The sequence below is a fragment of the Balaenoptera musculus genome, chromosome 8 (assembly GCF_009873245.2).
Source record: "Balaenoptera musculus isolate JJ_BM4_2016_0621 chromosome 8, mBalMus1.pri.v3, whole genome shotgun sequence".
Classification (NCBI taxonomy): domain Eukaryota; kingdom Metazoa; phylum Chordata; class Mammalia; order Artiodactyla; family Balaenopteridae; genus Balaenoptera; species Balaenoptera musculus.
In genome coordinates this window covers 61396697-61410215 of record NC_045792.1, presented here as the reverse complement: position 1 = coordinate 61410215, position 13519 = coordinate 61396697, and the positions used below count along the sequence as shown (strand labels likewise).

Sequence of the window (13519 nt, the reverse complement as noted above, 5' to 3'; positions counted from 1 at the left end):
TGGAAGCACAGAGAGTCCCATACAGGATAAATCCAAGGAGAAACATGCCAAGACACATATTAATCAAACTATCAAAAATTAAATATAAAGAAAACATATTAAAAGCAGCAAGGGAAAAACAACAAATAACACACAAGGGAATCCCCATAAGGTTAACAGCTGATCTTTCAGCAGAAACTCTGCAAGCCAGAAGGGAGTGGCAGGATATAATTAAAGTGATGAAGGAGAAAAACCTACAACCAAGATTACTCTACCCAGCAATGATCTCATTCAGATTTGATGGAGAAATTAAAACCTTTACAGACAAGCAAAAGCTGAGAGAGTTCAGCACCACCAAACCAGCTTTACAACAAATGCTAAAGGAACTTCTCTAGGCAAGAAACACAAGAGAAGGAAAACACCTACAATAACAAACCTAAAACATTTAAGAAAATGGGAATAGGAACATACATATCGATAATTACCTTAAATGTAAATGGATTAAATGCTCCCACCAAAAGACACAGACTGGCTGAATGGAAACAAAAACAAGACCCGTATATATGCTGTCTACAAGAGACCCACTTCAGACCTAGGGACACATACGGACTGAAAGTGAGGGGATGGAAAAAGATATTCCATGCAAATGGAAATCAAAAGAAAGCTGGAGTAGCAATTCTCATATCAGACAAAATAGACTTTAAGATAAAGACTATTACAAGAGACAAAGAAGGACACCATATAATGATCAAGGGATCGATCAAAGAAGAAGATATAACATTTGTAAATATTTATGCACCCAACATAGGAGCACCTCAATACATAAGGCAAATACTAACAGCCATAAAAGGGGAAATTGACAGCAACACAATCATAGTAGGGGACTTTAACACCCCACTTTCACCAATGGACAGATCATCCAAAATGAAAATAAATAAGGAAACACAAGCTTTAAATGACACATTAAACAAGATGGACTTTATTGATATTTATAGGACATTCTATCCAAAAACAACAGAATACACATTTTTCTCAAGTGCTCATGGAACATTCTCCAGGATAGATCATATCTTGGGTCACAAATCAAGCCTTGGTAAATTTAAGAAAATTGAAATTGAAAATTGAAATCGTATCAATCCGACCACAACGCTATGAGACTAGATATCAATTACAGGAAAAAATATGTAAAAAATACAAACACATGGAGGCTACACAATACACTACTTAATAACAAAGTGATCACTGAAGAAATCAAAGGGGAAATCAAAAAATACCTAGAAACAAATGACAATGGAGACACGACGACCCAAAACCTATGGGATGCAGCAAAAGCAGTTCTAAGAGGGAAGTTTATAGCAATACAAGCCTACATCAAGAAACAGGAAACATCTCGAATAAACAACCTAACCTTGCACCTAAAGCAATTAGAGAAAGAAGAACAAAAAAAACCCCCAAAGCTAGCAGAAGGAAAGAAATCATAAAGATCAGATCAGAAAGAAATGAAAAAGAAATGAAGGAGACAATAGCAAACATCAATAAAACTAAAAGCTGGTTCTTTGAGAAGATAAACAAAATTGATAAACCATTAGCCAGACTCATCAAGAGAAAAAGGGAGAAGACTCAAATCAATAGAATTAGAAATGAAAAAGGAGAAGTAACAACTGACACTGCAGAAATACAAACGATCATGAGAGATTACTACAAGCAACTCTATGCCAATAAAATGGACAACCTGGAAGAAATGGACAAATTCGTAGAAATGCACAACCTGCCGAGACTGAACCAGGAAGAAATAGAAAATATGAACAGACCAATCACAAGCACTGAAATAGAAACTGTGATTAAAAATCTTCCAACAAACAAAAGTCCAGGACCAGATGGCTTCACAGGCGAATTCTATCAAACATTTAGAGAAGAGCTAACACCTATTCTTCTCAAACTCTTCCAAAATATTGCAGAGGAAGGAACACTCCCCAACTCATTCTACAGGGCCACCATCACCCTGATACCAAAACCAGACAAAGATGTCACAAAGAAAGAAAACTACAGGCCAATATCACTGATGAACATAGATGCAAAAATCCTCAACAAAATACAAGCAAACAGAATCCAACAGCACATTAAAAGGATCATACACCATGATCAAGTGGGGTTTATTCCAGGAATGCAAGGATTCTTCAATATACGCAAATCAATCAACGTGATACATCATATTAACAAATTGAAGGAGAAAAACCATATGATCATCTCAATAGATGCAGAGAAAGCTTTCGACAAAATTCAACACCCATTTATGATAAAAGCCCTGCAGAAAGTAGGCATAGAGGGAACTTTCCTCAACATAATAAAGGCCATATATGACAAACCCACAGCCAACATCATCCTCAATGGTGAAAAACTGAAACCATTTCCACTAAGATCAGGAACAAGACAAGGTTGCCCACTCTCACCACTATTATTCAACATAGTTTTGGAAGTGTTACCACAGAAATCCGAGAAGAAAAAGGAATCCAAATCGGAAAAGAAGAAGTAAAGCTGTCACTGTTTGCAGATGACATGATACTATACATAGAGAATCCTAAAACTGCCACCAGAAAACTACTAGAGCTAATCAATGAATTTGGTAAAGTAGCAGGATACAAAATTAATGCACAGAAATCTCTTGCATTCCTATACACTAATGATGAAAAATCTGAAAGTGAAATTAAGAAAACACTCCCGTTTACCACTGCAACAAAAAGAATAAAATATCTAGGAATAAACCTACCTAAGGAGACAAAAGACCTGTATGCAGAAAATTATAGGACACTGATGAAAGAAATTAAAGATGATACAAATAGATGGAGAGATATACCATGTTCTTGGATTGGAAGAATCAACATAGTGAAAATGACTCTACTACCCAAAGCAATCTACAGATTCAATGCAATCCCTATCAAACTACCACTGGCATTTTTCACAGAACTAGAACAAAAAATTTCATCATTTGTATGGAAACACAAAATATCCCGAATAGCCAAAGCAATCTTGAGAACGAAAAACGGAGCTGGAGGAATCAGGCTCCTGGACTTCAGACTATACTATAAAGCTGCAGTAATCAAGACAGTTTGGTACTGGCACAAAAACAGAAACATAGATCAATGGAACAGGATAGAAAGCCCAGAGATAAACCCACACACATATGGTCACCTTATTTTTGATAAAGGAGGCAAGCATATACAGTGGAGAAAAGACAGCCTCTTCAATAAGTGGTGTTGGGAAAACTGGACAGGTACATGTAAAAGTATGAAATTAGAACACTCCCTAACACCATACACAAAAATAAACTCAAAATGGATTAAAGACCTAAATGTAAGGCCAGACACTATCAAACTCTTAGAGGAAAACATAGGCAGAACACTCTATGACATAAATCACAGCAAGATCCTTTTTGACCCAACTCCTAGAAAAATGGAAATAAAAACACAAATAAACAAATGGGACATAATAAAACTTAAAAGCTTTTGCACAGCAAAGGAAACCATAAACAAGACCAAAAGACAACCCTCAGAATGGGAGAAAATATTTGCAAATGAAGCAACTGACAAAGGATTAATCTCCAAAATTTACAAGCAGCTCATGCAGCTCAATATCAAAGAAACAAACAACCCAATCTAAAAATCGGCAGAAGACCTAAATAGACATTTCTCCAAAGAAGATATACAGATTGCCAACAGACACATGAAAGAATGCTCAACATCATTAATCATTAGAGAAATGCAAATCAAAACTACAATGAGATATCATCTCACACCGGTCAGAATGGCCACCATCAAAAAATCTAGAAACAATAAATGCTGGAGAGGATGTGGAGGAAAGGGAACATTCTTGCACTGTTGGTGGGAATGTAAACTGATACAGCCACTATGGAGAACAGTATGGAGGTTCCTTAAAAAACTACAAATAGAACTACCATACGACCCAGCAATCCCACTACTGGGCATATACCCTGAGAAAACCATAATTCAAAAAGAGTCATGTACCAAAATGTTCATTGCAGCTCTATTTACAATAGCCAGGACATGGAAGCAACCTAAGTGTCCATCATCGGATGAATGGATAAAGAAGATGTGGCACATATATACAATGGCATATTACTCAGCCATAAAAAGAAACGAAATGGAGGTATCTGTAGTGAGATGGATGGAGTTAGAGTCTGTCATACAGAGTGAAGTAAGTCAGAAAGAGAAAAACAATTACAGTATGTTAACACATATATATGGAATCTAAGGGAAAAAAAAAAAGGTCATGAGGAACCTAGTGGCAAGACGGGAATAAAGATACAGACCTACTAGAGAATGGACTTGAGGATATGGGGAGGGGGAGGGGTAAGACGTGACAGGGTGAGAGAGTGGCATGGACACATATACACTACCAAATGTAAAATAGATAGCTAGTGGGAAGCAGCCGCATAGCACAGGGAGATCAGCTCGGTGCTTTGTGACCACCTAGAGGGGTGGGATAGGGAGGGTGGGAGGGAGGGAGATGCAAGAGGGAAGAGATATGGGAACATATGTATATGTATAACTGATTCACTTTGTTATAAAGCAGAAACTAACACACCATTGTAAAGCAATTATACTCCAATAAAGATGTTAAAAAAAAAAATAAGGACCAAAAAAATTAAAAAGAAGTAGATCATGGAAGCTACAATTCCTATTACATGGCTCAGGTTACCCATCACCAAAGGAAACAAGCAGAATGAATGCAAGCAGGTGCTTATAAAAAGGAAAACTTCTCCTAGATTTTTTGGTTAAGGAATTTAAGGCCTTTCTGGCAGTTATTACAAAACCACTTTTTCCCAACAAGGAATAGCCAAGCCAATCCACTATCTTTGGCACAGAGTTAAAGAAGTTTCTTCAAAATGCAGTGTGAGTAGAGTACAGTCAGGTCCTTAGCTACCAGGAGCCCAACAAGAGAGATCCTATCCTGACCTTGACCTCCTTATGCTCTCCACCTCTCTTAGTTGCAATTATATATAAGGGGAGGCTAAGTGTCGCTGGTGGGGTTGTCACTATTAAATGATCCACCATCAGGGACGAGCAAAGCAAAATTCATGAACAGCAAATTAAATAGCTTGGTCAACCAATGTTCACATAATTATGCTTCAATCAGTTATCTAGTCAATGACTAAATATTCCTGAACACCTACTAGGTGCCACTCCCTGCGCTAGGCAGTCCCTGCCTTGAAAGAGCTCTGTAGTCTTACAGTGAGATGTGAGATAAGTACTGTCATAGAGTTAGTTGTATGTAAGCCAGCAGCAGTGGCATAGGGGAGGGACAAATCGATTATGCCTTCAAGGGAGAGGAGAGGCTTCACAGTGGAGCCCCCACTTGAAAGACTGAGTCTTGAAAGCTATGAAGGAATTCCCCCAGAAGAATAGAGAACAGCATCTTTGGAAAGAGTCTTCCTGATACAGATAGGCTACCCATGAAGCCACAATCGCCACCCTTCAGATATTCTGGTTTCCCAGAACTAACACAGAAAACAAAGAATATCTTGACAGTCTATCTATAAGCTTTCCAACCAAGGGGCTGGTGTGATGCACATGAAGGCTCCTAACTGATCATCCTGGGAAGCAGGATTTGGAGGCGAGAGAAATGCATTTGATTCACCAAGATCTTGTTCCAAGATTATAGCTTTGCATAAGCATAGTCCTTGCTAAATTCTCTTGATCAGCTGGCTGGATGCTTAAGGAACCTTCAGCACTTGACTGTAGGAGAAGTGGTATTTACAAGTGTGCTGGTATCTTGTGAAGGTAGTATATTAAAGCCAGGAGCAGAGTAAAAACAGGAGGCTCTTTGAGTGGTGCTCTTTCCTCATCTTGCCAACTCCAAGAGACACACACTGACTCATGATTCTTAAAAATACCTGCCGGAGACAGAGGGGCAGCATCAGGTGCCAGAGTTGGGGGTGGAGGAGCAACTGTGACTGTTTCAGCTCACCTGGAGGCATTAGAAGTAAACTGCCTGATGCATCTTGGCTCCTCAGATAGAAGGTCCAGGCATTTCATCAATCAAATAGCATAAGAGAAAGATCCATAGGTGGAAAATGTGGGATTAGGTAAGGGCCAAAGAGAGGAGCTAGTCCTTTGGTCACAAGAATTTCATTAAACCTACAAGATGCCCAAATGGGAATGAATTCCAGGGAAAATGGATGGGAAAAGTTGCTTAGGAACTAGAGGCAATAAGAACATTATAGAAGGACTTTGAAAGCTTTCTCAGGAACAAAGCCAATGTGAAGTGGGTTTGGGAGTGACCAGGAAGGAGTAGAGATGTTGAGTTTTCAGGCTGCTCTTGATTTCAAGATTCCTGATGGTGAAAGGAGGGTAAGTTCTATAAGGCAGCATGGAGAGAATAGTACATGGTCAGAGACAGTTTTGTTTTTCTCTAAGAATCAAGAAGCATTTTCTGCCAAGGACAGGGGACAAGGAGGCAGGGCAGAGTAAAGAGAAGAAACAATCGGAGAACAACAGGACGTGGAATAGATTGGATCAGGAGGACAGGATACTGGGATAGCCTTGGTGGAGAGAAGGGACTCTTGACCCATGAAACCAAAGGAAGTTGAAAAATGATGGCTGTGGGGACTTCCCTGGGGGCGCAGTGGATAAGAATCCGCCTGCCAATGCAGGGGACATGGGTTCGAGCCCTGGTCCGGGAAGATCCCACATGCCACGGAGAAACTAAGCCCGTGTGCCGCAACTACTGAGCCTGCGCTCTAGAGCCCATGAGCCACAACTACTGAGCCCGTGCGCCACAACTACTGAAGCCCGCGCACCTAGAGCCTGTGCTCCGCGACGTCACCGCAATGAGAAACCCACGCACCGCAGCGAAGAGTAGCCCCCGCTCGCAGCAACTAGAGAAAGCCTGCACGCAGCAACGAAGACCCAAAGCAGCCAAAAATAAATAAATTTATAAATAAAAAAATAGGTTTTTCATATTCCTTTTCAAAAAAAAAGAAAAATGATGGCTGTGAATACTGTTACCTTTTGTGGTTGTGGGGAGGGAAGATGAGTTCATCTATGTGTGGCTAATTTTTTTCAATGAAGCAGGTGGTGACATCAGTTGAGAGGGGAGTATAAGGTTGGGGACAAATGGAAAAGTGCGAAAGAGCTGATACAGGGGTGGGGGAGGGAAGAATGCAGGGATGAGTCAAGGGACACCCCCCACCCTAAGTGCTGATGCCAGTTCACAGAACTACCACCGGCTGTGCTGCTACTGGAGTACCCACCCAAGCTATTCAGCAAATGACCCTGGTATGATGCCCCTTTGCTAAACCCTGCTGGGAAAGAGGCGTGAGGGCCTCTCCAAATAGCTGGAGGACAGGAGTCACAGGTGGCGAAATTCTAGCTCCTAAATTATGCTGGGGAATATGATGGGTGGACATTTTGGGTGCATTGGCTAAAAATGGGATGTACCCTTAGGAAACTGGGGACAGCTAGAACCCTTGAGTAACCATACCCACTGTCATTCTCCTCCTGGTCTTGAAAAACCTCTCTGCCCAGAATCAAGTTTGGGCACATGGCTCTAGAGTAACCAGAGGCTGTCAGCTGTGGCCGAGGTCATAGTCACCATGACATCTATGAAGCGTTTTCTAAGCACTTTACATATATTATTTATCCATATTTTACAATCAAGAAAATTGAGGCCCAGGGAGAGTAAATCAATTGTCCAAGGTCACACAGAGCTGAGAAATGAACCCAAGGAGCTGGAGACAGGATCCGTGTTCTTAGCCAGTAGGAGCGGCTTTCACAGAAGGTGCTGCCTACTTCAACTTTAACTGCACTCTGACTTGAGTGCAAGGCAAGTCAATGTCTGGGGCCAGGGTGTCTTTGCAGCTCTCCTGGCCCAAGTCGCCAGGCTACTGGATCAACCGTTTGAGCACCAGATGACACAGAATAAAGTCTCACATTAGCAGTTTGAGTTCATCCCACACTGTCCTACAGAACCCAAGCCAATTGCATGGGGTAGCCATGATGATTCCGTTTTTGTTTTTTTCTTAGGGGGTGGGGGTGGGGTGGACGGGGTTGTGACTTTGGCTTGGAATTTGGCTCCAACACAGAGTCCCAGAAGCCAGCAGCAGTGAGAAGATGCTGACAGTGCTGGGATTTCTGTTCCTGGGAAAATAAACTCCTGCTCAGAGGGCAGCGGGTGGACTCCACAGACCCTGCTAGTTGCTATTTTAAGAGGCTCTTTCAGGACTATGTGGGTTGGAGCCACTGATCTCAAAGCAGGGCAGGTGTGAGCTGTTTGCAAGTCAGTCAGGAACTGAAGAGCTGAGGGGCGGAGACCCTCTGGATGCTTGTGGTAGGAGATTACCTTGTCCCAGGGATCTGTCTGTTGGGGAAGGCACTGGAGGACCAGCCCTGGTCAGCCTTCTCTCAGCAGCCACTGGGGCCTCTGGCTACTCATGGTGGGCCAGGTCCCAGCTGTCTCCTGTAGGTCTTTGCTTTGAGACCTTGACCTGGAATGTGGAAAGGGGCCCAAGCTGGAGGAATGATGGCCTAAGATGCACTCCTAGGAGAGAAGCAAACTGGTCCCATCTGTTCCTCTTTCAATATCCCCCTTCCTGGTAATGGCCAACAGCAGTTAACTTTTATTGAATGTTCCCTACGTGCATGGTACTCTGCTAAGCATTTAACATACATTATCTTACTTGATCCTCATAAAACCTGTATGTGGCTGGCACTATTACCTTCTTATTTTATAGATGAAGAAATCTGGGATTTCAGGTAATACGCCTAAGATCACAAAGCTAGTAAGTGTGGCAGAGCCAAGAGCCCAACCCAGGCTTTACTTCAAACTGCATGTTCTTAGCTAAAACAGTACGCAGTATCCCATCCCCCAAAGGCCACGAGACAGTGTCTCTTTTCTCACCAAATGCTTCCCCTCTAGCTTTGGGCCTTCTTAGCCATAGGCATCTCCCTTACTGTCCCAAAATTTAAAGACTGTCTTGCTCCGAGGCATTGACCTCTTGGACTGGTCCAAGGGCTCCCAGCCTCCTACGAGGTCACACCTCATCCAGGCACCTCTTCTGCTGGAACCACCCCCTGTGTGTGGGAACATGAAAGAAACAGCATGTTTCCACCTTCAAACACCTGGGCTAAGAGAAACCTGCTCTCCAAGCCACCCCAGCTTGAGGAAGCACGTGGCAAGGGGGTGGGTGAGCCGGGCAGATGGAAAGTGCTGGGCACCCCAGGCTGGAGTCCACTGCATGCAATACCGGGATGAGGTCAGCAAAGGACTGATGGAAAAGGAGAGCCTAGATGGAAGTGGGTGGGAATTAGGAGGAGGACATGGAGGCAGAAGCTCAGAAAAGGCAGGGACTACATGTGGGAGCTCATCAGATATAAACAGATGAAATTAAAATAGATAGATACAAATGATGAAACTAAAAAGGTAAGTTGAGGCCAGGTTAAAAAAATGTCTTAAAAGCCAAGCAGGCAGAAAAGCCTCGGCTTTCTCGTCCAGACTAATGGCAAGTCCTGGGGCTTACGATCAGGGTCAAAGGATGAAAAGGGATTTTTTTTTAAAAAGGGGATTTTAGAAAGAAGAATCTGGCAGTTGTGTTTCAGGTAGAGGATAGGAAAGATACTGATTATACTGCCTATGACATATCCAATACTTTGTGCTTTGTTGTTTTTTTTTTAAATGCTCCTTAAAAGTAGAAGAAAAATATGTTTTGCTATGAGTCTTTCCCAGGGGGTCTGAAGTCTCCTCACTTAGAGCTTCTCTCAGCAGACTTCCAACCATCCAAAAGAGTCAGAGCTCACAGCCTGGGTCTCAGGACTGAAAGGACCTTCTTACATTGCCTCGCATGCAGAATTAACTCCTCCACAGACAGAACTTCTGCACAAGGTGCAAAGGTACAACATCTGTCCCAGCGGCTGGGACATGGCACCTACAATCCCAGGCACATCATGGCTGTAAGACCTCCTGGATAAAAAGCTTCAGCTGGATACAAGAAAATAAAGAATAAGTGATGGGATAAGTAGCGCTTCTCACCTATTTCCTCCAAAACCTTTTCAATGAGGCTTTTTCAATTCTTAAGACAATGGATGTGAACCTTTACCAAAATGTCTGGTCACCTCAGCATGCTCTCTGGTGACTGCAATGCCCCCCATCCCAAAGCTGGGATGGGGCTGAGCACAAACAGGATTTACTGCTGGGTTCTAAACCCATAATTTTCTACCTATTTGGCCATAGAAATGAGGAAAGAGAACTGGACTGGGAGACAGAGAGCAGGATTCAAGATCAGACTGCACCACTTATAGCCAAAACACTGATAGCCATGAGGTTCCTAGCCTTTCTTGCGCTTTTTTAAATGAGGGGTTTGTACTAGTTGATCCCAACAAGCCCTCGAGCTCTCTAATTTGGTTCATTTGCCTCACTTTTCGTGACACAGCTTACCATACACCATATCACAGCTAGAGTAATTTTCATAAAATACAAATTAGATCCCCCAACGTATCTCATGCCACTTCCCTGCTACAAGTTTCCCATTATACAAACGATATCGCCCACAACCCTTATGGTGGCCTTCTCCGTCCTGTGTGATCCGGAACCCACCCACAGCTCCCAACCATCACCGAGCTCAGACGTGTTCTTCACCCCATTTTCCACCTGACTCACTCCTACTTCTCCTTCAGTTTTCAATGAAGTGTTACTTCGTTAAAGAGGGCCCCTGACCACTCCTTCTCAATCAGTAACAGCCCTTGATGAGGGCTACCAAGAGTTCCTCTTCCTGGCTGTATTTATCAACTTGTAAATTTCAGGCTTATTTCCTTGGACTGTTTAACTGCCATCTCCCAAGCAGTAGATGGGAGACCCACAAGAGCAGAGACTGGTTCTACTTTGTGCTCACCAATGGACACCCAGTACCCAGAACTCGATAAATATTTGCTGAACGAGAGGTGCAGAGGGCGCACACAAAAGCAGGCCCAGGTTTGGGGCGCTGGGGTCGGGGACCTTCGGAGCTGGACACTTCCTGGCCCTCCTGTTCTTCTACAGTTACAATGTCAGATCTCTTATCTGGCAGCTGCTTTTGCCCTTCCTGCCTCTGAAAACATTCAGCCTCAGTGTGAAAACAGATGGATACCCATCTTTGCAGATCAAAGACGGTGACAAAAGAAGAGCGAGCCTGGGGGCTGCTGTGAGTGCGGACGCTACCCCAGCCCCCAGCACGCACCCACTGCTGCTCACCCCACACTCTCACGCTCACCCCCTACAGAGTCGGCAGGAACGACTTGCAACGCCAGCCCTCGGCCTCTGAGAAACACGCAGAAGAGGACTTCCGAGAGCCTCCCCCCACCCCCGCCCCCTGCAAACGCAGCAGCTCCTTCGGCTGACAGCAGACCGACTAATCTCCACACCAGATAACTTCCGAGCAGAGGAGAAGCCCAACAACTTCTGAATCCAGTGCGTTTGAAAGGCAGCGGCTTCTCCTCCGCATCCTCACACCAAAAAGTGGTGGGCACCTTCTTCTGGTCACGGTGTTTGGAGCCTCCAACTGTTCACGTGCCAAAGTTAAAATAACGAACTTTCCTCACTTCATTCTTGCCTTTCTGCACAGAGGCTCATTCAGTAGAATGTCAGAGGAGAAACAAAGACAGCTGTCTGTTTTCTCCCCTAGTGTCTATAATTAGATTCTCATGGAGAACTTGGCCACCACGGGGCTTCGCCGGACAAACACCTCCCCCCTCCACACACACACATACACACACACGGACACACACACACAGCGTCTCTCCCCTCACTCATCTCCACGCAGACCCAGACAAAGCAGCCACTCACCCTCTTCAGCCACGCGAAATGCTTGTAAACATCAATGTCCCCATCCATGCTGGGCACCCATGTCAGCAGTTAGATTCCTTGGTTGAAAAAGCCCTTTTTCTGGCCAGAGACCAAATTCTCTCCTCTTCCTTGCTTCTGCCCCCTCCCCCTCAGGAACGTCAAGCTGTGTTCAAATTTCCCCACGTCCCTGGCCTGTGTCCGGCAGCCTTTCCCTAAACAGTTTCAGAGACACACTGGCTCAGACCAGACCGTGCTGCTCCTGTATCCACCTCCCACGCCCCCCCACCCACCCCCCGGACACACACAGGCATTAGCTCTGGGACACAGAGACTGCAGAGCAGGGGAACCTAGCAGAAGGGGGGCGGGGGGGAAAGACAGACTTGGACAGGAATTGTAAACACACACACACACACACACACACACACACACACACACACACGAACATTCTTTTCGGTGATAATACCAGAGCCTGCCAGAGGGAAACAGTCCTGAAGAAAATTCCTCGTCTGGCTTCCCCCTTCTGGAGTGGCTGGAACTCATTAGGGAGAGACCCCGGTTTCCTGTCTCAGCTCCACTCTGCATTTACCCACAGGCTCCCAGCTGCTCTCAGTTTATTTGGGACTGGGGAGAAGACTAAAAATAAGCGCTGCTCTTGGAGGAATTGCTGGTTCCCACACACAGCCTGACTCCCACCCAGCGGCCCACGCCCACCCCTTTTCCTCCAGGCTGGTGTCGGGCTGTGCCCTGAGGGAAGCCAGTCGTTTCCAAATAAGAACAAACTCAGAACCAGCTCCAGTCTGGGTTCTTGGCCCTGCTGGGGGTTTGCCGTCCTGGGCACTGGGGGCACCGCCCGGTGCTGCAGCCTTGGAGACCTCTGCTGCCAGCCATCACCACAGGGCTCCCGGGGCCGCATTCTGCACGGGAACAGACGGGGCAGAGCTTCTGTCAAGTGCCTGCCTCGGTGGCTGTCCCCCAGCCCAGACTAGCTGCTTCACAAGCCAGGTGAGGCCACCTCACGTGTGTCCGTGAGATCTAGGGAGCACTCTGGGTGGGAGCCTTGGGAAGGAAACAGGCTGAGGAGACAGGGAGCTGCGTCTGCCTTCTTACTGGCAGGTCACATGCTGGCTTGCCAGGGTGGTCTGTCCAGCATTCCCCACAGGCTGCCCCCCACTTCCCCACATTCCCACCTCCTCTGAGAGCTCCCCTAAAAACAGCTTTTCTCCCTTGCCCAGCCCTCAACGTGTGGCCCTCAGCTATGACTGGTTATGAAAGCAGTCTTTGATGTGGGTGCAATGGGAACTGTGGTTACATGCAAGGCCTCTGAGCTCTGCTGCCCGAAATGACTTGCAGACACACATCTTGTGACTGCGTGGGCCTTCCCGGCGCCCTTGGGGGTCACCAGGGGGTTTCCTGGCGCTCCCACCTGAAGAGAGGGCTCTGCCAGGTGTTGGCATGCTGCTGAGCACGGCATCTACGCTGTCCACAGCCCAGAAGCAGGGCCCGAGGACAAGGCAGAAAACACACACAGTCCCCGGCAGGCTGGCCCAGTCCACACAGCACAGAGGCGGCAGGAGGAGGGTTGTGGCCAGCAGCTGGCAGGAGGGGAGGAGTAAATTCCTGGAGGCACACCCACATCAGAGGCCAGAAAGGAAAAGCAGGCTCAGCTGCCCATGCCCTGAGCTCTAGAGCCTTCTTCTGGCCTCTGGCC

The 13519-nt window shown here is 45.4% G+C and overlaps 1 protein-coding gene across 24 annotated transcripts in view; it reads right to left on the bottom strand.

Annotated features, from left to right (window-relative positions):
• The window catches only part of PPFIBP2 (PPFIA binding protein 2), a 151545-nt gene that overhangs the window by 74177 nt on the left and 63849 nt on the right, over window positions 1-13519 (bottom strand). For 2 of the 24 annotated variants that reach the window (XM_036860148.1, XM_036860150.1), the window contains exon 1: window positions 11812-11964. The exons of 21 other annotated variants lie outside the window; for them this stretch is intronic. In XM_036860148.1, the coding sequence (XP_036716043.1) occupies window positions 11812-11859 (48 nt within the window). In that variant the 5' untranslated portion in view covers window positions 11860-11964. Of the gene's footprint in view, window positions 1-8337; window positions 8483-11811; window positions 11965-13519 lie in introns of those variants that run through there. One more of the 24 variants, XM_036860153.1, reaches the window with a different exon arrangement.